Genomic DNA, 26372 nt, shown 5'->3' with positions numbered 1-26372 from the left:
CATCTCTGCAGACCCAACCTCACCTTCCTCGAGCTTTCTGCAGGAAGGTCCCCTGCGGGGAGCTCCAACCTGCTGAAGGTTCCAGCCTGTGTGACCCCATCCCGCTGTCCCTGTGTCCTTCACCAGGCAGAGCTGTCAGGGGCTGTGTGCCCATCTCTGCCAGCGCAGGGCTACAGGCTCTGGTTAGGACAATGTGCCGTGCTGCTGGGTGGCCATCGCACCCGGCTCCCTGCCCTTCCTGCCCGTCTGTGCACGCCTGCAGCCCGCCTTTACCCCAGCACATTGCTGGGCTGCTCCGCAGGGCACCTGGGGAGAAGCAGCAACAGGAATGAAAACACAAAAGTATGAAGAATCGGACCAAAAACCCAACAATCCCAACCGGATCTGACACACAGGCAGCCGGAAACAAGGAACTGCCCGGTGGGCGAAACTCTCAGGGGTCCATCACAAACAGGATCTGCTCCTGAACGGCGGGAGGGGACATGGGAAGGAAAGGGAGGAGGTCCTGAGTGTGGCCCAGGGAGCCCAGCTGGGAGAGGTGGGACGGCTGCCATGACTGAGGCCAGCTGGGATGCCAGGAGATCCCCTCCGGCAGCGTGCCCAGCCCCGGCTCAGTGACCTTGGAGGCAGAGGACAACCCTGAGAATCACAGAATGTCCTGAGTTGGAAGGACCCACATGGATCATTGGTTCCAACTCCTGTCCCTGCACAGGACACCCCACAGGTCACCCCGTGTGTCTGAGGACGTTGTCCAGTCTCTTCTTGAACACTGTCAGGTTGGGCCGTGACACCTCCCTGGGGAGCCTGTTCAGTGTCCAGCACCTCTGGGTGAAGAACCTTTTCCTCATGTCCCACTGACCCTCCCTGGCACATCTCCTGCCGTTCCCTGGGCTCTGTCACTGGTCACTAAAGAGAAGAGATCAGTGCCTGCCCCTTCTCCTCCCCTTGTGAGGAAGCCCCCAAAGTGATTGTTTTTAGGCCTGGACCCCAGAGGACTCTCTGCATTAGTACTGAGACACAGGGCAACCTTGTGCAGGAGCTGCTGAGGTTGGCATGAAACTCCTTGTGTGTTGTTTGAAGATAAAGGATGAGGAGATGGTTCTGGTGGGGCTTCCTCGTGGGACGTGCTCCTCTGAGTGCTACCAGCCGGCTGAGCACCATCCAGAACCAGAGCTCAGGAAAATCCTGTGGGAAGCCTCAGGACAGTTGACCCCCTGCTCAAGCAACATCTGCAAGAGCACGGCCAGCAGTGCCCGCAGCCCAGCCCTGCAGAGCCCCCTCCCTCTCCAGCCCAACACCCTCCTGTCAACCAGAGCTGTGGCTTGTTGGGGGACAACGGTCCCCCACGCTTGCCCAGCCGTTGCCCAGCCCTGACCCCCAATCGGCTGCACTTGCTGGCAACAAACCACAGGAACTGAGTGGCCACGGAGCCACGGTGGGCTGGGAGGAAACTTAAAACCAACATAAAATCATGCTGACAGAAGGTTTAGGCACCATCCTGGCTGGGGTGAGCAACCCTGGCTGCTCCCACCTCCCTGTCCCCATCCCCCTGCAGATGAAGCACCTGGTTCCTCCCTCTGGCTGCAGCTGCGAGCCCTCCCCGAAACGCTGCAGCTGGGTCCTGCCGGAGCTGCGGGCGCCTGCCCACGCGCGTCGGAGTCGGGGCTCCGGAGGCGCTTTGCTTCGTGTTGCTCTCCCCGGGGCCGCAGCCGCCGTGACCACATGAAGAGCTGCAGGCGCCTGGTTTCGCTGTTGCAGCGTGAGCACGTTCTCAGCTGGGTGCTTTCACACCCCGGTCCCATGTCATGCAGGCGGCAGACACAGCGTGATCCAGGATGGGAATTTGCTGTCGTGTGTCCATTCCCCCCAGCATTCAAAACAAACAGGAGATGTGAAGAACGGAACAAAACCACACAGTGGCCACAGCGCCCAGAGACTTGGCTGGGGGCCCCTGGGGCTGCAATAATACATAAATAACAGTCCTGGGGTCCAGCTATTTGTCACCTCACTCAGCCCACTGCCCAGGCTCGGGGCTGTGGGCTACACCGCAGAGAGACACCTCGGCGAGCAGGATTGCACCGAAGCCAGCAAAGGGACAAAAGGAAAGAGCAGAAGCAAGCCTGCTGCGTGGCAGGAGCTCACATTCCTGTGGCAGCCAAAAGAGGGTTTTTGCTCTATCAGACCAGGCATCCTGGCTGTGCCAACCCCCACGCCAAGGGCTGGCAGCCGCACCAGCATCCAGAGCGAGCGCAGTGCTGCTCACCCTGGCGGGGACGTGCTGTGGTCGGGAACCCCCAGAGCAAAAGCCGAATGGTAAACCTTGCCCTGGGCTCTGCAGCGGGGTTTGCTGCGGGAGCTGCGGGAGCCGGGCCCGTGTCCCCCCGGTGGGCACTGCTGCTCCTCCAGCAAGCGAGCTGGTGAGGTGCTCTGCACCAAGGCCACAGGCAGAAATAACCCATTTCCCCCTTCTCTCCCCTTATTGTGCCCGCAGAAGCAGCCTGGCAGAGGGCGAGTGGTGACGTGCACTCACTGCCAGATACACTGGCTGAGCTCTCTGCACCATTTCCCCAATTCCCCCTGCACTGTGCGCAGCAGAGGCCCCTGGGACACAACTCATATTGTGTTCTGAGTTCTGTGTTCAACCATGGGAGCTCCTCCTTGTCCGTGAGGAAAGATCTCTTCACAAAATCGCACCTAGGTTACCCTGCGGAAGGTTTCAGGGGAATCTGGTCGCAGCCCGTGCCTGGGAGCGGGTTGCAAGGCGGTTGGGCTCTATGGGGAGGTGGGGGCTGAGCAAGAGGCCGCAGCCATGCGTTGGATGGTCACAGAGAGGTTTCCACCATGGTGATAATTAGGCAGTGATGAGCTGGATTTGGTGGAGCCTGGCAGACCCCTGGCTCTGCCCACCCGCCTTGTGTGGGGCAGCAAGGGGGTTCTGGTGGCTTCTCACCCAACACCTTCCCTGGACTCGTGTCCTTGGGACAGCCCAGCCCTGGCTTTCAGAGCCAAACCCTTCCTTCCCCAGGGTAACCTGGATGTGAGATGTCAAACATTTTGTGAGGAGATCTTTGAAGAGCACAGGAAAAGGCTTTCCATGATTAAGACAGGGTGACTACCTCATTGCAAACAGATTGAAGAAGAGGGGGGCACCTGCCGAGTCTGAACCAGAGACCATTTGTAAAACAATGTGGTGAGAAGTTCTCACGTGCTGTGAGCAACTGTCCTCATCTGTCATGTAAGAGGAAGCTGGCTGGGTGGGAAAAATGCTCTGACTGTCAGAAGGGGAGAGGAATACTGGAAAGAACCTCTTGCAATTAAAGGTCACATTGGTGACAGCTGTAAATGGTTCAGTAGGGTCAACAAATAAAACACCTGAGCTGGTGGCTTGTTCTGCATAATCCAAACCCCAAACTGCAAAATCTTCTGGTTACTCTGAGCAGGAAGAAACTCTGTATTGCTGTGCTCCCTGCAGCCCAAAGCTCATTTTCCAGCTCTGGTGCTATTAACCTCCTCCACGGACATATTAATGGAGATAAAATGGCCCTGGATGACAATTCGTAGCCTGGGGCATTCCCTGCCCAAATGAATCAACTTGAACAGCTACTGCTATTGCCAAAGAAAGGGCTTTGCCCCACGTTCCGTGACTTACAACAGCCCATAACCTTCCCGATAATATTTCTTTCAGCTCCATCAGTTCCTCATTGACTTTTCCACTTTATCTTGTTGAGGGTATCACACGGATGTTCATGCACCAGCGACTGCACGCGATGGTTTGTACTGGGGAAGTGTGACGGGACTGCTGGCACTCAGGCAAGGCTGTAACTTTTCTATGCAAGGCCAGATCTTCCTTGGAGAAGCAAAAAGACCATTTTGATAAACGTATACATCTCTCACAGCCAGGGTGGAGAACCGCACCCTTCCCCACAGAGTCCCCTGTACCTGCAGATCCTCGGATGAGGCACGTCGGGGACATGTTTACTGAATTCCCATGCCTGGCTGTGTATGGTGGTAATTTTAACCAGGCAGAGCGCCCACAACCTCTGCAGTGGGGCCAAATGCAGAAGCACAGTGTGGAGGTGAGAGCTCATGGACGTGGTGCAGAAGTGGCTGAGACAGCAACCTGCGTGGCAACGGCATGCTCCGACTTCACCCAGCCTACCGAACATTCCCTTCTCCTTCGTGACAGACCCAACTTCTTATTTCTGGGTGTGGAACGGGGCTTTTAAGGAACGTTCTGACTGGGGAGTGACAAAACAGGGACTTCAACTGTGCTGTGACCCTCCCTGTTTTTCCCCAGCCAGGTCACTTGTGCGGTCCTGCTGCATTCTGGTCCCTAAAGGGACGCTGAAGTGCCCCCTCCCAGGGAGAACCGTGGACACTGGTGGTGTGTGGGGTTCCAGCAGCCCTCCCTACTGCCAAATTCCACCCTCACTGTCCCAACAAGACCCAAGAGCAATGGGGAGGAATTTACTAAATCCCCCCACCATGGCAGTGACATGAGATGGACATGGGGCAGGCTGCAATACGCATGTGCTCTTCAGTTCAAGCCAAACCTCCTAAATAAACATCACTGCCAAAGGCAAAGGAGGGACAAAAAAAGGAAAAAATGTATCTTATGTTGTATAAAACCTGGAACAAAAATGCATAGACTGAACTGAAAAAGCCTGGGCAGAGAAAAATCAGATTGCACCCAAAGAAAAGCAGCCGGAGGGCAAGAACATTGCTCAAGGAGGCAGAGATGCACATTTAATGTCTTCTCAAAGGGGGTGACACATGCACGAGGCACGGAGCACCGGGGACATCAGCGGGGATGGGAACTGCAAACATTGTCACAGGCAACTACGGGAAAAGTGCTATTTTTGGCTTTAAAGCAGTTTATCTCCATCCAGGCATCTGAGGCATTTTTCACGGTGACTTCTGATTTTGAAGGTCTTCACCTTGCTTTAGAGCTGGCTGAAAACCAAGGTGGGTTTCCAGGAATATTTGAGGCAGAGAGGGTAAAACCCACCACTCTTAGCCCCAAAACTTGGCTGAAAGACTAAGAATTGGAATTAATGCCTATTTGGGGGTTTCCCTCCACAGCGTATCTCAGGAAAACTGGACAAAACCCATTCTGCACATGGGGTTAAGAGGGACTGGGAAGCACTTGGTCCCATCCCAGCCCCAGCTCAGTCTGCCCAGCCCCACTTGAGACCCTGCTTAAGGCCCTGCTTAATACCTACAGGGACATTTGCTGGCCACATTCCTCAATGCTTGCAGCCACAGGCAGATTTGAGCCTCTGCTACGGCCCTACAGCCCATCAGGTCCCCAAAAACCCGTGGAGGAAAGTGGGAGACGAGCCGGGACATCCCACGGTGACCCAGCTGTCCCGTCCCCTCCAGCAGCTCCCACTGCACACCAGAAAGCAACACCCACCAAGCCCACAAACACGCTGCAGCCGCTGCTGGTTTCTACCCAGTACAAGCAAATGTCCCCAGAGCAGGGACCGAGGGGTCTCGGAGTCCAAAGCTTTTCCCCAGCAGTGCTGGGTGGGGGGTGATAACCCCGCTCCCCTCCCAGCCCCCCAGCAGGCAGGCTCCCTGCCTGCGATAAGGGCAGAAAACAGCCCAAAACAAACAAACAGTTCGAGTTAATGGGGCGGCAGTTATTTTTGGCCTAGAGGGAGTTCACACACTCTGTGTTGTTTTAGTAAATAACTGTAAATGGAGGTTGTGGTGTGGGGAGTGGGCTGGGAACCGGCTGCTCCCGGCAGCGGGGAAGAGCCACGTCTTGTCATGCTGGTGCTAACAGGAAACCAAGAGCCTCACCTCCCTTCACACCTCTCTGTCCCCACACTTTTATTGTCACCACATCCTTCGGCAGCCACATCAGAGAGGAGCCGAGGGGATGGGGCGGGGGTGGCCGCGTCCCGCCGTGGGAAGGCAGCTCTGGGGCGGGGGGAGAGCCCAGGCAGCCCCACGGCCTCTCCAGTAGAAGCACGGGGAGGAGAAGCCGCAGCTCCAGTTGTTCTGTGACATGGACAACGCAAAGCCACGGTGTCACTGCTGGCTGTCACCGCGGGAGTGGGCCAGGGGCTGCAGGATGGGCTGCAGGCCCCACTCTGGGACCCAAGCACCACCGCACCCAGCATGGACCAGCTGCTCTCCTGCTCCCCATCGCTGCCGCAGCAACACACCTGCTGTGCCCCTGGGTGCACCAGGGCATTCGCATCACCCCGGGTCAACAGCCTCAGAAAATGGCAGTTTCTATAAAGACAGAATCATAGAATAGAATCATGGAATCATTTTGGTTGGAAAAGACCCTCAAGGTAGTCCAGTCCAACCATAACCCACCCCTGGCACTGCCCCATGTCCTGAGAACCTCATGTCCGTCTGTCCAACCCTCCAGGGCTGGTGACTCCAGCACTGCCCTGGACAGCCTGTTCCAATGCCCCACAGCCCTTTGGGGAAGAAATTGTTCCCCAGATCCAACCTCAACCTCCCCTGGCGCAACTTGAGGCCGTTTCCTCTGCTCCTGGCGCTTGTTCCTGGGGAGCAGAGCCCGACCCCCCTGGCTCCAAGCTCCTTTCAGGCAGTTCAGAGATCAGAAGGTCTCCCCTCAGCTCCTGTTCTCCAGCTGAACCCCCCAGGTCCCTCAGCCGCTCCATCACACTTGTGCTCCAGCCCCTCACCAGCTCCGTTCCCTTCTCTCCACTCGCTCCAGCACCTCAAGGCCTTTCTTGGCGTGAGGGGCCCAAAACTGACCCCAGGATTCAGGGTTTGGCCTCCCCAGGTCCCAGCACAGGGACGGTCACCGCCCTGGTCCTGCTGGCCACACCAGTGCTGGTACCAGCCAGGACACGTTGGCCTTTTTGGCCACCTGGGCACACTGCTGGGGGTGTACCTTCCTGCGGGAGAGCCAGGATCGCCCAACCTGGACACTGGAGCCTTTGCAAGTTCTCAGATGCAAAATTAAACATTTTCTACACTTTGTTTTCAGAAGGAGTGAGGACACTCTCAGCTGTCTTGGACAGGGGTGCCAGGTGCCTGTGGAGGATTGTGTGGCACTGGCTGAACAGACCTGACTCCATAACAGAGATGCAAAGCTTTTCACAGGCAGAAAGCACAGCCCATCAGGAAAACACACATAAAATCAAATGACACATCATCTCAGTAAAAGAAGGATTGTTAGAAACAACCTCCTTGCATGACCCGTAATCTTAGAGCAATAAAACTTGAAAATAAAAGGCAGCCAGCAACCGCTGCCTGAGCAGAAGCAGGGGGTGAGGACACAGGGCGAGGTTTGGGCGGCAGCATCGGGCTCACATCTGAATTTCTGCACCACTGTCCGTTTAGATCAGGCTGCTGGTGCCATTTGCTTGGGGAACCGCTCCCTGACCCACGGCAGAGGGGCGAGAGGGTGCGGGGTGACTGGGGGACACAGCTCAGCGCGGCCGCATCGCCAGGGCTGCGGCAACGGCGCTGTGCCCACACCATGGAGCCGGGCTCACAGCACCCAGACCTTGCTGCAGCTACCGACCGACCGCTGGCCCGCGAACTTATAGCTAGAAAGGAAAAAACACACCCTGAAGACTGCTGGGAAGCCACCAGGGTTAAACAAAAAAACCTCAACCTAAAATCAGACAATAAAATCACTGTCGTTTCATCAGGGAGAGGGGAAAAATAACTCAGCTTTCCTCTGCTCAAAATTCCAGGACCACTGGGAGTTGAAACTCTCTCTTACATACAGCATCTGGATGCCAAAGCTCAGGATCTTTTCACCCAATGTCTGTTCTGTTTTGGATCCAGCCTGTTAGGTGAATGCAGGTAACTGGGCAGCAGCACTGGCACTGAGCCGGGACACCGAAGGCCCCTGAGGAATTGCTCCGAAAGCTGCTGGAGTGGCCCCCAGCCGCGGGGCTGGCAGTGAGGTGCTGCACTCTTCATGTACTGCAAGAGACCAGGGTCGACCCAGCAGCTTTGCCAGGCAGGGCCCCTTCCCCGAGCGCAGTGCGGCCAGGAGGTGAGGGGGGGATGATGAGCACAGCCCATCTGCCAGGGCTGGGAAGGAAAGGAACGGGTCAGTGACAGCACAGGGACACTGCTGGAGGGATGGAGAGGAGCAGACAGCCTTTTCCACCCCTACTGCACCGCTCCATCTCCTCACTCCATGGCATGTGGCCGGGCAGTGGAGGTCTGTGGTGCGGTGCTGGAGCGGAAGGATGCTCAGCCCTCCCACAGCATCACCCCGGGTGATGGACCCAGCCAAGGGTGTCAGGGTCCTCGTCAAGCCCAGCTGGGCCCACGCACGGCACAGCCACAGCTGCTCAGCTCCCGGCTACACTGGGGCTGTGTCCATTCCTGCCCAGCAAGACCTGAGCCAAGGCAGCTCCTAATTAATCGCTTGGAGTAATAAGCAAAGTGACTGCCCAGGAGCTGCTGTCACGACCGGTACTCATCAGGCTCCCAGCCCAGGGTGGCTGCGTGTGGGGAGGTGGGGACGCCACCCGGCCACTCACCCTGTGCCCAAAAGCACAAAGGTGGTTTGGTTAAGAAAGAAAGATCTCCTGAGCTTGGGACCATCTGTTAGTCCTGGTCTCTATCTGAGACACCAGCAACGTGCAAATTAAGATGAACGGGCTGCGAACTTGGCGTTGCAGGTAACGCCAGCACGGCAGAGAGGAGCACGGCACAGCAGGAACTGACACCAGCTTCCCCCACGCCAGCTCCTGCCCGGGCGCGCTGGGATGGCAGCGAGCGGTGCCAGGGCCGAGCAGCGCTGGGGGACAGGGGACACGGTCACAGAAAGTGAGGAAGGATGCTGCCATGGTGGAAGTGCTGCAGAAGAAGGCACCCGGTACCATCTCAGGAAACAACCCTCCATCGGCAAATTGCAAGCTAAAAAGTCTCTTGCATCCATTTCAAGGTCTCAGGGTGTTTTTGCTCCTGGACAAATGCCCATGGAGGGTGGCCGGGAAATGCTTTTTCTGCAGGTTTTTAATATGCCCTGGGGAACTGGCCTTTGGCTGGGGACCGGGCTGCTCCCCTGAATCCACAGCCAAATTGTGCAGAGGGGCTCAGCCACCCACTTGCTTTTTGTTAACAGCTCAGCAAAGTGACCTGGGCTGCACAGACGGCCCCTGGACACTCACAACCAGAACCCGAGCTCTAGGTGGAGAGGCCCCTTCCCTCTGGGTTCCATCCCGAGTGTGGCCATGGCAGGTCCCATCCCCAGCCCTTTGCTGGGCAAATCCTTGTATACACCCAGGGCAGGAGGCCTGACCGCTGCCAACAGGCTTGTCCTGCGCTCGAACTCTTGTGCAATGCCAGGAAAAGGTGTTTGTAGCAGCACTGGCCAAGCCTCGGCGTCTATACAGCCCTCCAGAAACCTTGTCTTGGGGATACAGCAGCAGTGGAGACGTGAGATGAGAGCTGAGGTCTCAGACCAGCCCCAGGGGCTCCATCTGCCTCCCCAGGGAGGATCTGCTGCTCCCTGATTGCCGCACAGACAACAGAGGGTCACTTCTGTTGGACGATTTCACCAAACTTCAGTTATATCTGCAACACAAATCCTAATACCTCTGTGTCTGTAGGCCCATAAAAGGCTTCCCTGGGGGGAGATAAGAATTGAAGACAACTGCTCTTAATGATGTTAGAGAGATTTATGGGATCACCTTAAAGGGATTTATTGGAGGGCTTTTAAAATGAGTAAATAATTAGTAGATTTATCTACTTTTAGCTGCCTTGCTGTTTAATGGCCTCTGCAAAATCAATTTCTAGGGTTTTTAATAAAGTACAATTCCGCTCTGCTTCCCAGAGTCCAACCCAGCATCACCTGCCCTGGGTACCGTGAGTGGGGAAAGACAGCTGTGTGGGAGCTGGAAGGCAGGGTTGGGAGAGCCACCCTTATTTTAGGGACAAATCATACAGAAAAGGAGCAGAAAAGGAGGAACAAGCCAGAGAAAGCAGCTGGTGAAAGGCAAGGATCTGAGAAATTAATATACAAGCACAGCAAAGCCTAAAGCCCTGGAGAAAGTAACACGGGGCAGCAACTCCCCGAGTCCTGGCACGGGAATGAGCTCCAGCACCCTGTCCGTGGTTGTGCTTGGTTTTAAAGAACCAGGGAAGAAAACCAGCTAAAAATGATGGTGTGTAGGCCAGGCAGGCTGAGGAGGCAGCGCTTTTCCAGAGAGGGCAGCACATCCAGCTGTGCGAGCGTATGGGTCTCAGTGTTAGCAATGCCAGTTCCTGTGGGGACAATGTCCCCATGAGATCCCCTCCCCGGTCAGCTGCCCCCTGCCAGCCCCCCAAGTGCCAGAACAGCCCCTGCACCCCCTCCAGGCCACAGCTCCCCATGGCCCCTCTGATCCCCCAGCAGCAAGGTCTCCAGTGCAGCTGCCACCAACAGACCCTGCAAACCCCTCTGCAGCCCCTGTATGGTCCTCTTGTCATGTCCAAGCTGCACTGACCAAGTGTTTCTGCTCCTGAGTGAGAAGCCTGCACCCTCCTCACTTTATTTAACTGAAATGAGCCCCAGCTGGGTGAGATGTGAGCTGCACAGGGCCCGACCCTCCACCCCATGGGGAGCTGGGGTCCCACGCCCTGGGGCTGGTGGGTCATTAGCTCGTGGCTCATCACCCAGCGGTGGAGGGGAAGATGTACTGCCGAGCTCACAGCGACTGAGCAGAAGCTGTGCTGGAGCCGCACGTCCGTCCCTTGCATGCGAAGAGCCCACCAGAAACCCCCCGGGCACGTCGGGGAGAGCAGCCCCTGGGAGAAGCGGTGACACAAAGCCATTAGCAGGGAGGAAACTGGTAATTAATAACCCAGAAAAGGGGCTTCCAGGAAATAGAATTAGTTGTGGGAAAAGGAAAATCCAGAGTGGTTTGTGTCGGAAGGAGCGGGCCCTGAGCAGGGTCACACTGCTCCAGCCCGCAGTCCCAAAGGGGACGTTCATTCCCAGCCACAGACCTTCCCAGGAACTGATGGCACCAGCCCACGGCCCTGAACAGACCCACGGTGTGACCCACGGGGGAATCTGGGGATTTTCCCGAGGGTGAGGGCTCCCAGAGGAACAAGGACAGCAACAGCAGCGGCGCCATGGCCCCGCAGCCGTGTGCGGGGAGGCGCATCGAGGGAAGAAGCGAGCGACCAGCCATGTGCTGCCTGAGATGCTGCAAACTGCAGCCAGGCTCCCGACAAAAAATCCCTCCATTCCTCATCCCATCAGTTGTTCAGTGAAGGGAAACCTTATTTCCAGGGCCAGGCTGCCCTTCAGTTTGTTTTACTTAAGCATGAACAGTATCAAAGTCTACAATAAAATTCTACAACCTCAGAATCACAGAATGGACTGGGTTGGAAAAGACCTCAGAGATCATCCAGTCCAACCCTTGGTCCAACTCCAGTCCATTCACTAGATCACGGCACTAAGTGCCATGTCCAATCTCAGTTTAAAAACCTCCATGGCCGGTGAGTCCAGCACCTCCCTGGGCAGCCATTCCAATCCTGACCACTCTCTCTGCACAGAATTGCTTTCTGATCTCCAGCCTCAATTTCCCCTGGCAGAGTTGAAGCCCATGCCCCCTTGTCCTCCTTACATTACAGTGTATCATGTGCACTAAGATATATATATTAACAACATTAGTAAATTTTCATACTATAGAGACTGATTGTTAACTAGATAGGGAAGGGGATTTTCTTAACAGCCCCTGCTCGTGGCACCCAGAAACCATCACCTTTCCCCCAAAAGGTTCAGGCTCCAGCGGAGCTGATGACGGATCATCCAGCGCCTAGATCCTGCTGGCCAAGGGCGGCTGCAAAGAAAATAGTCCCAGAGTTCATGAGGTCTGTGAGAAGAGTTGGAGGCTGGAGCTGCACATGCTGTGTCATTAGTGGCTTTGCTGCTAATTGGGCACAGGCTGCCAATCTGGACTTAATTCCAGCGGAAAAAGGAATCTCTTCCCTGCTTTTTTTCGCTGGCGAGTCAAAGGTTAGACACCTTTAAAGCCTGTACAACTACTTAAAACTTTTGACATTGTTGCACTTAAAAAGCCTTGCCGTGGTGTGATTCTGCAGTTCATTAAGGGGCAGAGCAAACCCTCCGCTGTTAGGACAAGCCTGGCCCAGTGAGCCCTGTCCCACCGCTTTGTTTCCTCTCGTAGTGAAATTCCTTTGGGCTTAAAAATTCCCAGAGGAAAAGCGTTTGTGGGTCCTGCTCCTGCTCCACCCTGTGCTGCCAGACCCACCCCAGGCCAAAGCTGTGCTGAGAGGTCAGTCTTTCTTAATGGCATATTGGGGCAACCTTCGATTTGTTCAATCAGTGTCCCTGACTTCTTCTGGGAAGTGGGAGATGTGGCTCAAACAGCCAACCCGTCCTTGGGTTTATTAAGCAAAATCTTACTTGATAAAATTATTCCAGGCCAGCAGTACCTCCATTTTTCCCATTAGGACTGTAGATCGTATGGGTCTCCAGAAACAGTAATGCAAACAGGTCAATGAGAGAAGCACCATCATTTTGAAGAGGTTGGTGCAAAAATAAGTTGCCCTATTCTTAGTGCAGGTGCTAAACGAGACATCCCAAGTTCCAAACCCTTGTCAAACTCCATGAAATAACAAGCAGGTATTCCAACCTTCCCACCAGAGAGCTGTGAGCGTTGCTTGGCTGCAGACAGGGCTCCTGAGCACCAGTGCTCACAGAGACAGCTCAGCCCCTCGGGGACGGGTCCTGCCGCTGGGATTTGGCACATGCTCCCACCCCGAGCACACGGCAGGGCCGCGGCACCATCTCCATCCCCGGCAGCTGCTGAGAAGCTTGTGGGGATGCCAGGAGTGGGGCTGCGACGTCAGGATCCCCGCGGTGCTGGGGACCGTCCTCCGCAAGATGCTGCAAGGCCTGACAGGCACAGAGCCATCCTGGGGACACGAAGGGGACCCTGCAGGGCCCCCGGCCAACGGGGAGGGCAAACCCACTGAGCCAACATCTCACCAGCATCTAGAGCCCGGGCATCCTCCTACGGACACGGGAGCTGCCGAGAAAACAGATGCTGATGTGTCTTGGCCGTAGTGTGGGAATCAGCCTCGCTGGGTCCGTGTTTTTTATATGCAGCACTGGAGATAAGAAACCCATGGTGTTGTGGGAAAGAGGAAGACCTTATCTCCCATCCAAAGCTGCTTCTCCTGCCACAGCCTTGTTTTTTTTGTTTTTTCCACTGGTCCCTGAAGCTATAAGACACGATATGAGTCGGTTCTGTGCCTTAGCCCTTCTGGAAGCACCACCGAGTCCCTGAGTGCCTGGAACGTGCCAAGAGATTTATGTTATCACCAGGATAAACCTACGGGCACATTCCCAGGCCCTTCAGAAGGATGGCAGATGCCACAGTGTGCTGGCAGGAGCTCTCTGCCCAGTCAGCCCCAGCCCTGGGTATCGGAGACAAGGTCGGGTAACAGTTGTCCCGAAACAAGAGATTTTGCAGCAGCAAACTCATTGGTGGGTAAGGACCATACTACATGCCAAAGTATTAAGACTAGAGATATTGAAATCCCAGACAAAAAGGACTAACAGCCCATGAGTTGCAGGTGCACTTCCAAAAACAGCTACAAAAAGGGACGGCTCCAAAGTCTGCAGGCACCTCCATACGGAGCTTTGCCCGTCCTTCCAGCCCTCCAGCTCCCTACACAAGCCTCGAAATGTGGGCGCTACTGTTGGATTTCCAATAAAAACACAACTCTTGACTTCCTTCACTTTCGTGGCTGCCGAACACTTCATGTAATGGCTGTAGCATGGGCTGGAAATCGATTGTATTAGACAGTTTAATAGAGAACATACTGATGTTTTAGTGTTACAGCCAAGACTCTCACAAATCGGGACCAAAAGTCAGACTGTGAATCTCAGCTCAGATTCTGAGTAACGCCCTTATTGCACCAGCACTGCAGCTCTAATTCTTGATGGTCCTCAAACCGCAACTAACCCAGTTTGCTGTTATTCATCAAGTTATGTGCCTCATGGAAGCGTCAGGAGCTGGGGACACTGCTGTACCGGGCTCTGTGCACACAACTGACAGAGAAGGGTTCGGGCCACGGGGACACCTCACACGGATGCTTCCACGCTGACTGCGGGCACGCGAGCACAGGTGCTGTGACCAGGGAGCTCCTGCCCGGCGGTGGAAGCCATCCTCTTTGCTAAAGCCCCAGGGAGGCAAAAGTGCTTTAAAAACATCAATTTTGGGCCCCTCATTTTGGATAGCCTCGTGTGGAAGCTTTGCCCAAACCCCAGTGCTGGCTGTTACACCCTGGTGATGCAGGTGCTGAGCCTGGTGGAGGTGATGCCCGTGGCCCAGTGCCAATGTCACCGGCTCCTGGTGCTGAGGGTGGTTCAGTGACAGCCCAGCCCTGGCAGGGCCCGGTGGGCAGGGGAGGGGACTCAGCCAGGCCCCCAGGAACAAACCCGAGAGCAGAGCATTGCTGTGGGGCCTGTGGGAATGGAAGATTTCCACCCCACGTCTCCTTCAGCCACCCAGCAAAGGGGCCCCACAGGATTCGGCTCCCAAGCCGGGATTCGGCAGGAGGCCGGATCTGGGCTTCGGGATCCCCACCGAGTGACCCCTCTAAACATCTCATGGGCAACCGAGCACGAGCAGAGCCCAGCGGTACCAGCAGCACCTCCAGCGTCCCAGCAGCCCTGGTTTTGGTCCCTGTCGCCAGCGAGATGCTGGTGATGGAGACATCGTGGCTTGGATCTGGCCTCTACCGACAGCAACCAGGATGGAGCTGCCAGGGAAGCAGGGGGATGACAAGAAAATGCCCTGACCCAGGCGAGTAGAGGAGAAGGGATTAAAGGGAGGGATTAGCAGGGAGAAAACTGAAGGTGGTCCCCAGTGAGAAAGAAAGACGGCGGCGGAGCCGGCTCTGCCCGCCACCCCTCCTGCCCCCGCCCCGGCTCCCAGCAGTGCGGCAGCTCCTTTGTGTCTCCTGTGACCCGCGGATTATGAGTGTGGGAACGGGGCTGTGCGGGTACCCAGCGCTGCCGCGGCCTCGGGCACTCACAAAGGCGAGGGCAGGTCTGGGGGGAAGGAACGGCGGTGAGAAATGGCTCCTGCTGCGGCTCTTTGCCGGGAGGCTGGAGGGTTGGGGAGGTTGCTCTGCCCTCCTGCCCGCCCCGCGCTTGCACCTCGGTTGGGAGCACACCACGGTGCTGCCACGGCCAAAGGCAGAGCTGGCACGTGAAGATGTTGCCCAGCACACCGTGGTGACACCAGTCACCTCCCATCGCCCCTGCTGGCACAGCCCTTCGCATGTGGTGTGGGACCGTCCTGTGACAGCTGGGACGTGCTGCAAATGAGGAAACCTGGTAAATCAGAGAGCACAGAGTCCAGTCCTGGTGGGAGCTTCGTTAACGACCAGACTGGTACATCAGTGAGATGGCTGATGATGCTCCTCACCGTGGCGGTGATGCTCGGCCGGGTGAGTCCCACTGTGGGTATTTCATCCTCACCCACCTGGCTCTGGAAATCTCGACGACATAGAAGATCCTCCCAGAGCCTCCATCTCTCTCTGCCCCTCTCTCTGGGCCAGAAACCGTGGTAGGAGCCAGGTTCTGCCGCAGCACATCCAGCTGGTGGCCTGGAGAACCCCATGGCCTGACACAGCCCGGCCACGGGCACCGTGGGGTGGGAAGGGTTGGCAGGAGCGTCAGCTCCCAGAATGTGTCAGAAAGGCCAGCTCATGATTAACGACTAATTAGGAAATGTCTGTCATGATTATTATCCTAACGATCCCGGTAAGGAAAGCTCCTTACCTTAGGAAAAAAATGGATGTTGGCTCCAATAGTCCCCAAATGGAACAGCCCACTGTGGGAAACTCCAGACTTCTATAAAAACAAATAGTCTCGGGTTTGCGTATGAGATTTTATTTTTAAGTAAGCCAAAGCCAACCGGATGATTTTTCATGTTGCTCTGTAACCTGGGGGCTTGTCAGGGCTGGCAGGGCCGAGGGGACTGGGCACGTGGCTCTGCCGGGGCACCGCGGGCTCTGTCCGGGACACACACACCATCTGGGGCTCCTCCTCACAGCACAGCAACGGCCCAAACCCACCACAGACCTTCCACTAAAACTACAGAATGAAGCACAAAGCCACTGAAGGGACTAGTGCCATTGCATCAGGTGAGCTTCGTTAATCCTTTGTGACATCACTTTACGTCAAAGCTGATGGCACAGGCAATGCCAGCGTTGGATTCAACGCCCTAACTGGACAGTCAGGTATTTGGTTTAGTATTGCATTTCAATGGGATCATTTTTTGTCATTGCTAAGGTATATTCAGAACAGACACAGTGGTTAAGAAGTAAAATTTTAAATATATCAGAATTTGCCTAGAAAGACATTCCCAAGCAATACAATGTCTCTAACGAACAGGTATTATTCTAGTCCAGCTCTAAAGCCATTAGCCCATGTACTCCTTCTTAGGCTTCCCAGCAACTCCCTTTAGCTTCAGGAGCTCAGCTCAGAGGATTAGGAAATAGATCAGCTAAAGTCTGGAAAATGGAAAGTGCTCTGTAACTGAGCTGGGCTGTCACAGGGATGGCCACAGGGAAACTTCTCTGGGGTCAATGAGACGTGTCCAGTTATATCGACAAGTATTTTCCAGCTACAACATCAACCCAATACTTCATTTTGTCAAGAAATTGGTGAGCACAGACATAGCCATGCAACCAGAAATTAGTCTTGCCCTGAGTTTAGTACATTAAGAAACCAAACAGCCAGAAAGAAAACGTACCGTGCACGCAGCAGTTTGAAAGCACGCAGAGCAAATGGGGTTTGGGGCACCGCTGTGTCACCCCCAACCGCGAGGTGCCTCGGCGGTCACGGCCCCGCTCCAGCGCCAGGACAGCCCACAGGCCGGGGCCGATCTGCTTTAGCACCTGCAGAGCTGAGCTCAGTTGTTCCTTTCTCCACAACGGGAGGGACATCGAGCCCGGACTGTGTCGGGCCCTCAGCAAGGGCTTCTCCAGCTCAGTGAGTGCACAGCTAGAAGTGATCAGAATACAAACACTGAGCGGTGAGGATGGAGCACAAGCCTGTTTCCCCATCTCTAAAAACACCTGCATTTCCTTTTGTGGCAGCAACCCCACATAAAGCACCTTCCCCAAAGAAAGATGTAAAAGTGCATCTGACACCCACACCACGGGTCCTCGCAGCAGAGCTGCTGTGCGGCCGCATCTCAGCCCCCCATGGTGCCACTGTCCCCAGCACCCCCAACCCGCACGCGGCCCTGGGTGCCACCAGGTCACCCATGGCTGGTGGCAAATCCATGGCATCGGCCACCACGGCCCTCAGGTCCCTCAGGAGAGTTAAGATGATGCTGACTCGGAAACCACGAGCTCTCTGTTTACTTCATCTCATATATGGTGACTAATTCCATCGTTCAAAGAGCTGACGATGATGAAAACAAGTGGAACGATCAGGAAGGAAATTAAAAATAGCCCTCCTGTGGCACTGTGTCAAGTGTTCATGTTTAGATTTTAATTTCATTTTTTTATTCTAAGCTTCTTTGATAAAATATTTTCCCATGCTGAACACACTTGGAACGTCCCCTCCATCGCGGCATTCCTGACGGATGAGCCAGGCGGCCGCGGACCCTATGCCAGGGCCGTATTCCCTCCGCTCCGCTATTCTCACTCCCACATCCACACCTTTGGGACTGGAAGCCATTAATCATCACGCCCCAGCCAGGACGGTACCTCTGGAGGCAGAAACACCATCTTGGACACAGTACGGGAAGGAAACCCTGATTTGACAGCCAGCACCAGACCGGGACCACATCGCTGCTTGGATCTATGTGGCAGCAGGTAAGATTTTCAGCAGGGAGATTTTTCAGCTACAGGACTCAATGATCTCGGCAGCAAGTGGATGTTTTGCTGTCCCGCTGGCTCTCATGCATGGATAGAAACTCAGCGGAGACCTGAGGCCCGTCTCACCCACCTCCATCAGGCTGGAGATGCCGCCGGCCGGCTCGGCGCCGCGGCTCCGCTCGCACTCGCTGAAGGGAATGGGGCGGTTTGTTTCACCCAAAGCAGGCGCTGCTTGGGGCTACAGCAAACACTACCCCAGATGTCACGGTGTGAACGGTGTCAGAGGACAACCCACCCTCACCATAAACCTCCCTAATATTGCCAAGTTCAGCATTCCTTGGGGACATCTGAAATAAAAAGATAGCCTGGTTTCAGTGTCTTTGAACCCAAATGTTTTTCTTTTTTACAAAAATTGCAAATCAAAATTACGTTTTTAATTGCCTTTCTCATCACTAGCTTTTTGGAGTTTATTTAATTGTTTTTCTTTTTCCCTTTCAGACACCTCACTGCAGGGGTTCCAAGAACAGGCTGCCAAGGTCTCATCATGTCAAATTACTGAGTTGCAAAAATAGGAGACACCCCTCTGTCCTCAGGCTCCCACCACTCACTTACCACCTGTATGGGTAACACAAGCAGCTACAGTCTCTCTGTTTAGGGGGATGCATTAAAATCCCATTTGTTAAAAATTGGTAAAAGAAATCCAAGGGTGGAGGGAATCCTGAAAACAGCATTTACAAGGAGAAATGGTCGTCAGGATGTCTTGGTTCCTTCTGCGGGGGCGCAGGGATGTGACTGTGGTATGGATAATAAACTGTGAACAACCGTCACAGCGGCTGCTCTGCCGTGCGCCTGTACAGACACAACGGGACGCTGCAGAGCGAGGGTGCTCGGCTCCCAGGGCTGGGGAGGACGCTGCGTGCACCACAAGTAACTTAAATTTTCTGTGATGCAGTAGGCAGGGAAGCGGAGATCCGTGACTTCTGGGAAGAGGGAGCTTTTATGGATCAGTTACCGGAAAACTAGAAGACTGCCTTCCCAAAGTAGTGGGGAAAGCCCATGCTCATAAGTCCCTTTAAAATCCTCCCTGCAGCAGGTACAGCCCGTGGGACTGCAGGCAGCAGTGAGCAGCCCGGGATGCTCATCCTGAGCCCAATATCAGCCAATTCCAATTAAACATCTATAAGAGAGCCACCTGCCCGGATGCTTCTGCCGGTGGCCCCAGGCTGGCTGGCTGGGTTGAGGTGTCTTTGCCCACACGTGAACCCCTCACACCTTGCTCTGCAGTGGGAAGGATGAGTAACTCCTCACCCACCATTCCTACAGGTAGTGGAGAGAAATGTTCTGAGTCCCTGCTCTGCTTTAGCTTCCCAGGAGGGACCTTCTCTGCCCCTGGGCTGCAGCGGAGCCTGAACAACCCACTCTGATGGAGACATCTCCACCACAATGGCTGAAGCTCAGCCAGGAGACCTGGGTCCTCTCTGCTCCCCACTCCATGTTACTCAGCCACAAGACCTGTCTCCACCCACCAACCTTGCCCCCCATGTCTGGGCACAGGCTGCTTTCACCGCTGATGCAAAAAGAATCCAACTTGATGGCCCTTCCATCCAAGAGGCACTTTGGCGGCCCTTGGGGCCCTGAAGAAAGAGTCTCCCGTTAAGGAGAGAGGCAAAGCACTTTGTGCAGGGCTCTGGGCTTGTTTTGTCATGGGACACATTACCCTGAACCCAAAAGAGGAAGGAAAGAGGGGGGGAGCTTTTGCCTTTCTGGTGGGAACAGCATTTGAGCTAACTTTGTTTCCCTTGGGGAAAGGCACCAAAATAACAGAGGAAGGGGGGTGTAGTGAGGGGGGATGAAGCTAAAAAGGCTACGTAATCTGCCTGGGAAAAAACGTGCTCCCACCAGCGCTCATGAGCCCGTCCATCTGCCCGCTCGCCAGGCTGGAGGGGAGCGGAGCGCTGCCTGCGCACTGCCCGCACGCTGCATGGACGCTGCATGGACACTGCCCACATGCTGCATGGACACTGCCCACATGCTGCCCGCACGCTGCCTGCATGCTGTCTGCACGCTGCCTGCACGCTGCCTGCACGCTGCCTGCATGCTGTCTGCATGCTGTCTGCACCCTCATGGACGCTGCCCGTGCCCCAGGGACGCGCCTCCTGTGGGCCCAGCCTGAGCTGATGGCTGTGGAGGGACTGGCTGAGGCTCTGCAGGGCCATGGGTGCCACCTGCCCTGCCCGGGGCCCTCCAAAGGTGCTGTGATGAGCTCTCACTGGGAAAGCGGGGCTCTGGCGAAGTTCTTCTCTCCAAGCGCCCCACACGGGGCTGGGACCGGCCTGTGACCCGGCCTCCCCACCACTCAGATCTCCCCCAGCCTGCCCTGCCCATACTCAATGTTCTTCTCCACAGTGCCCAAGATGGGTGTTTGAAGAAGGCAGACGGGTGTCCCGCAGGGTCCCTCATGTGGGGAGGTGGGTCCCCATAGTCTTCACCTTCTACCTTCTAGATCCGTTTGCTTTTTTCTAACTTTAATACTAGTATTCCAGTAAATCACTTTATTGAATATCTTCCCAAGTTCTCAGTGGAAGGGGTTATAGAAGTGACTACACAGAATGCACTGAAAGTATTCCCCAAACTTCAGAACTTTCTTTGGATATAAACTTAGAAATATGTAATATTGCAGAAACTATTCTTTACGGTATAATTAAAAACCAGCGTGCATCTTACACATATAACAATAACAGCAATGCAAAGAAGCACAGAAACAAACAGCTTCAGGAGGCAGCACTCCTCCTGCACTGTAGGAAGCCCAGGAAGGCCGTCTTCGTGAATTTAGGCTGGAGGGTGCTCCCAAACCCATGGACCAGCTCATGTCATCTGTCCTCCTCTTCAAGACTGAAATAAAACATACGCAAAGAAACTAGTGATAGCCAGACTCCGTAGCCCTCTCATTTTCTGTCTCATGAGAGAAATGAGAGACTGGAAGCGTTTTAGTGACTTCAGGCTGATTCTCCAGTGGCTTCTCTTGCCCAAATCCAGAATGATTTGCATCCCTCAGCAGATGCATTCCTAATTATGGCATCAGAGGGCACGGGAGACCTGGGACAGACCACCTGCAGATCTCCAGAGCACCGGGCACATTAAGATGCCGCCTGATGAGGACAGGTGGAAGGGTCTTGTCCTCCAGTGCCCTGGTGGGAGGTTTTGATGTCTGTCCATCCAAAAACCTGGCACAGCACATTTCAACCACATCTGCCTAAGCACGCTTGCAGGCTCAGCCCCGTACCACGTGTGTCCTGCCGTTGTCCAGCAGATCACTTAGATGGACGGGAGAATGGACACGGGACTGGCTTGTGCGGCTGCTCTTCACCAGTCCCCAGTGCCTGCTTTGTATCACATCCTTACCGTCCGGGCACTTACACATTTATTTTTAATGAACCAAACCAAGTTTCTTCCTGGGTATTAAATCAGGATTCAGCATTTTGCCACAGGCGTTGGATGAATGGCCCATTAGATTCCTGATTTTTGCCTTTGATGAACGCCTTAAGTGGCCGTTTCAATAATGTTTCCCTGAAAAGCAAACAGAATATCTCTGCAGCTGCTTTATTTTGCATGTGTGTGTGCATGAGCTCGTTGACTTTTGTTCCACCTCCCTCACATTCTGCAGCCTAGGCTGTAATTACAGGGCTGTCTGTCTGTGCAGGCATTGCAGTTACAGTCTGTGAACAATGCAGCTGTGTTTCAGCACCTAAATGTGGAAAAAACCCCCGTGATTTTAGGAGGTGCTGGGAGGCAGCGGGAGAGACCGAGTCCAGACTTGCAGATGGGAAAGAAAACGGAGCTGAGCGCTGTGAAGCCCTTGGAGTGATTTGTTTCTGACCTGTGCTTGGCCACAAAGCTGGGCCTGGGGAGGCTGGGCCCGGGCCTTGTCGTGGGTGCAGCTGCCTCTCCCATCCCCCTGCCCTGCTGCCCTTCCTCCCGGGGGCTTCCCCAGGCCCTGGCACCGCATTCTGTTGCAAAGCCTTGTCACTAACAGAGGCGGAGGTGACAGGGCTGGCAGTGACAAGTGACAAAGGAGAAGCAAGGCCAGTGACAGGCACTGTCGTGTCACATTGTCCTTGTTCCTCCTGCTGCGTATCGCACCCCATGGGACACCCACGGCTCACACTGCACATCCTCGCCCCGCTGCCACCAGCTGCCTGCTCCCCTGCCTCCGCCTTCTGTGAGGGTGAACACTTCACTCTCACACGCAGAGAGAAGCAGGTATATTGGTGTTGAACTGGGAATAGGCCGAGGACGGCTGGCACATGTCCCTGGTTTGTGCCTTGCTGTGCAAGCCCAGCACTGCAGCCCTAATTAAGATGGTGTTAAAAATTCAGACCAATTTGGATGCAGACGGGGGCGTGGGGGTCACACTGTGCACCGAGCTGTCCCTGTGCTGCTCCACAGGCCCGTGGAGATGCAGAAAGCCGAAGCCGAGTCCCGTTCCCTTTCCAGGGACTCGGATCTGGCCGGCTCAGGGGTGCAGAGTCACCATCGGCACGAAGGGAGAGGGAAGAGACAGGGAACCACCCTCCTGCGCCGGGCTTGGAAAGCAGCGCAGACTGCTTGGCCATGGCGCTCGGTCCTGTGCTTGCAGCGGCTGCGCTGGCATGTCCCCGGCTCTGGCACATCCCTGGCTCTGGCACATCCCCAGCTCTGGAATGTCCTCAGTGCTGGCACATCCCTGGCTCTGGCACGTCCCTGGCTCTGGCATGTCCCTGACTCTGGAATGTCCTCAGCGCTGGCACGTCCCTGGCTCTGGCACATGCCTGACTCTGGCACATCCCTGGCTCTGGCACGTCCCCGGCTCTGGCATGTCCCTGGCTCTGGCATGTCCCCGGCTCTGGCACATCCCTGACTCTGGCATGTCCCTGGCTCTGGCACATCCCTGACTCTGGAATGTCCTCAGCGCTGGCACATCCATGGCTCTGGCACGTCCCTGGCTCTGGCATGTCCCCAGCTCTGACACGTCCCCATCTCTGGCACATCCCTGGCTCTGGCACGTCCCCGTCTCTGTCACGTCCCCAGCTCTGTCACGCTGCACACGCTGTCACCGCTGCCCCGAGGTCCCCCCGCCGCACAGCGCTGTGCTCTGATAAAGAGTTAAGGCGCTCTCAGAGGCAGTTCTGTGAGAACATTTCTCAGAGGGCAGTGCACTTTTATTCGAAATAATTTTCCATTCCATTTATATCTATATAATAGGAGGTGGCTCTGGGGTCCGAGTTTTCCACAGCCCCAGACCTCACTTCCCTGCCTGGGCCTGACCCCTGCTCAGCTTCCCCAAGAATAACAGAGGAAAGTTCAACGGGAGAGAAAGAGCCACGGGGCTGAGCTTCCGCTGCTGCTTCCCAACGCTGTGGGCATGCACTTAGACTCATTCTGTTAACAGAAGATACTATACAGACAGAGTATATACTTTTCAATGCATATATTTTATATATTTTATATATTTTATATATTTTATATATTTTATATATTTTATATATAACAGTATCTATACATGTATATGGGAGAAGTCCTGGAAAGAAATGTACCTGGGAGGAGATTTCCAAATAAATCTGGCACCGGAGGAACTCACGACACTTGCTGCCATCTTATCTTGGTTCTACAGCTGTATATTGCTTGATAATAGAGATACTATGGTTCGGTACTTTGACAATGCAGAAATTATCCTTTCTGCTAGAAATGTTTTGATTTTAAGAAATATTTTTCATTAAAGCGTATTTGATTAGAAACATTTGAATGTATCTCGTTGGTTGCTTGTGTTGTCTGGAAACCGGGGGCATCGATCTGCACCCAAACGGCAGTTTCCCAGAACAAGGCCGATGTATGATGAGAAATCTGCTTCATGGAGAAAACCCGGCTGAGAGGAAGCGCTTGGCTGAGCCCCACGGCCTCTCGCCCAGCGTTGGCACAGCCCCGCTGCTGCTGTCCCCTGTCCCTTGTCACCCGTCACTTGTCTCCCCCCGGTGCCCACGGACCCGGCCCAGGACCGGGCTTGTCCCACCGCGCTGGGCCCCAGGCTGTGACACCTCCTTGTCACCCAGCTGCTGCCACCCCAGCCCCCAGCCCCTAAACGCACCCCAGTTCTTTGTCTGGCGATCCCCGAGGGAACGCGGGTCCCCGCGCCGGGGTCCCCAGGGATGTGCTCTCGGGGGTGTCCATGGGGGCCATGTTTCGGTGGATTTCTCCTCCAGCAGCACCAGCTGCCTTAGGAAGAGGTAGAAAATGTTGGTGTTTACATGTCAGAAAAACAACTAATATGTAAAAATGCCCACTTAGGCAGATGAGCTCCCATTAAAATCCAGAGAGAGCAGCACCTAATTAAAACCTTGGCTGATTTCTCCTGCAGCCTGGTGAATTCATCCCTCTCAGCTGACAGGGGTTTAATCACACTGGCTGTGTCTAGTGTGGGCCTTTGAAAACACCGGAGGTGATTTCCAGCTCCCCTGCAGCCCGAGCGGTTTTGGGAAGTCTCGGTTACCTGTTTCTCCCCTTTCCCGCCTCCTCCCGAAAGGCTCCGGGCGCTCAGGTGGGCAGCACCGCTCCCGGGGTCGATGCGGGATGGAAGGTCCTTCCCTCAGAAACTGTTCAGGCGGGCACGCGTCACGCGTGGGCTATTTTCCCACTCGGCTCTCTGAGCAGGAGCCCCAGCAGCTCACACCACCGGGCAGTTCGGAGCAGTCGCACTCAGTAACATGGTCGCACAGCCCACGAACAGCCACGTTCCCACTGCCACATGTCCACCAGGATTCTCCTTCTCCCTGTGCTGTGGCAGGGAGGAATCGCTCCGGCGCTGGGTCTTCATGAAACAGAGGCTCTTCATTTAATTCATGAATTATTTGATGTCATTTTTAGCTTCTGCACCTGCCTCCTTCTCTGTTCAATACACATCTAGCGCAACATCATGGCTATCGTTCTATTGAGATACCAAACCTGCTGGTCAAATACAGAAACCCACAGTAAAGGTGATGCCTGAGTATGTTTAAGAGGCGCTGAACCAAAGACTGAGAGAGAAAATAAACTGCAAGGAATGAGTATGAAAGACCAGTGGCCAGAAATGGGGATGGGGAAAAAGCTCACAGATGCCGGATGTGACGCTTTACAACCCGCTGGGATGGGGGGACCCCTCTCCATCAGCCCAGCAGCTCCAGCATGGGCTGCTCTTCTGGCAAAAACAGAAATAAAATTTTGAGAATCAAAATATAAGGAATTGAGAGTGTAACAAAACTGCCAGCCCCACAGGAGTTTCCAGCATTAATACACTTGCTGGGCTGTGTCTAAAAGAGACGGATTTGAAAGATGCAGAAGACTTGTCTACACCACGTTACAAGTGTGACTGTAGGAAGGGACACACCACACAGCTGGCACTTAACGAGCTTGGAGCTCATTAAACCTGAGCGTCCCCGGCCTCGCACTGTGTGGCTGCTGAGAACTGGGCAGCTTTGCAACAGAAGCGGGAGCGAACGACGAGCCGGGATGTGTGTGTCCAAACCAGAGACAGAAGGGCTCCCAAATGAGCTTTCTGAGAATCAAGAGAAGTGATAACATTTCAGTGTCAGGTCACAGCCAGTTTTTCACTTACAGCCTCAAAGAAGAAGAGGAGACTGAGGGGTGACCTTATTAATGCTTATAAATATATAAAGGGTGAGTGCCACGAGGACAGAGCCAGGCTCTTCTTGGTGGCAAACAATGATAGGACAAGGGGTAATGGGATCAAGCTGGAACACAAGAGGTTCCACTTAAATTTGAGAAGCAACTTGTTCCTGGTGAGGGTGGCAGAGCCTGGCCCAGGCTGCCCAGGGGGGTTGTGGAGTCTCCTTCTCTGCAGACATTCCAACCCGCCTGGACACCTTCCTGTGTAACCTCATCTGGGTGTTCCTGCTCCATGGGGGGATTGCACTGCATGAGCTTTCCAGGGCCCTTCAACCCCTGACATTCTGGGATTCGGTGATTCTGTGAGATGAGGAGCATGCCGACCCCACACCAGCTGCAGCTTCTTGGTTTCCTCAGTCAAACCAGATCAAAGCCCTCCACGAACCCCCCGGCAGCGCTTTGCCGAGCGGAGCGGCCGGCGGCACTGCCAGGGGCCACGCGCATCTCCCGTCTTCACGTTGTTGTCAAGTTGGCAGGGAAATAACAAACACTTCTCTGAACTTCCTAAATGTCAAGAAAATATTGACAGGGCCCACTTTTGCAAAGCACGCACGCCAGCCCAAAGGGCACACACGCACACTTCGCCGAGCGCCGCCTGGCACGCTTTTTGCCATGATTTTTTATTAAATGTTTGTGGTTTTCCTGCTGAAAAACCCAGTGAAAGATGAATGCCAAAAAGCGACTCCTCTGGGGCTGAAACTGTCAGGGAGCCAGGACACGGGGAAGTACAGAGCCTGCGTGTCCGCTCCTTCCCAAGCGTGTTTTACAGCCAGAGAAATAAGACCCGGCCTGGCCAGGACTGCAGCACATTGAGGGGGGAAATCTGCGCTAGTGCTGACCGCGCTCGGAGACAC

The 26372-nt window shown here is 54.9% G+C and overlaps 1 protein-coding gene and 1 long non-coding RNA gene across 23 annotated transcripts in view; one reads left to right on the top strand and one right to left on the bottom strand.

The window, feature by feature from the left end:
* EXD3 (exonuclease 3'-5' domain containing 3) overlaps window positions 1-26372 on the bottom strand; it is a 297294-nt gene that overhangs the window by 40795 nt on the left and 230127 nt on the right. For 5 of the 21 annotated variants that reach the window (XM_065036177.1, XM_065036180.1, XM_065036181.1 and 2 more), the window contains one exon: window positions 20361-20715. The exons of the other annotated variants lie outside the window; for them this stretch is intronic. In XM_065036177.1, coding sequence (XP_064892249.1) covers window positions 20710-20715 — 6 coding nt within the window. In that variant the 3' untranslated portion in view covers window positions 20361-20709. Of the gene's footprint in view, window positions 1-20360; window positions 20716-26372 lie in introns of those variants that run through there. 21 annotated transcript variants of the gene reach the window in all.
* On the top strand, window positions 15011-19010 carry LOC110355212 (uncharacterized). Of its 2 annotated transcripts, XR_010467230.1 has the most exons (3): window positions 15011-16233; window positions 17518-17820; window positions 18322-18786. It is a non-coding gene; the product is annotated as an uncharacterized LOC110355212 (long non-coding RNA). The 2 variants fall into 2 exon arrangements; XR_002407713.2 differs by having other exon boundaries at window positions 15011-17820; window positions 18322-19010.

The sequence above is a fragment of the Columba livia genome, chromosome 19 (assembly GCF_036013475.1).
Source record: "Columba livia isolate bColLiv1 breed racing homer chromosome 19, bColLiv1.pat.W.v2, whole genome shotgun sequence".
NCBI lineage: Eukaryota > Metazoa > Chordata > Aves > Columbiformes > Columbidae > Columba > Columba livia.
The sequence above is the reverse complement of the archived record's forward strand: the minus strand, read 5'-3'. Positions and strand labels throughout refer to the sequence as shown.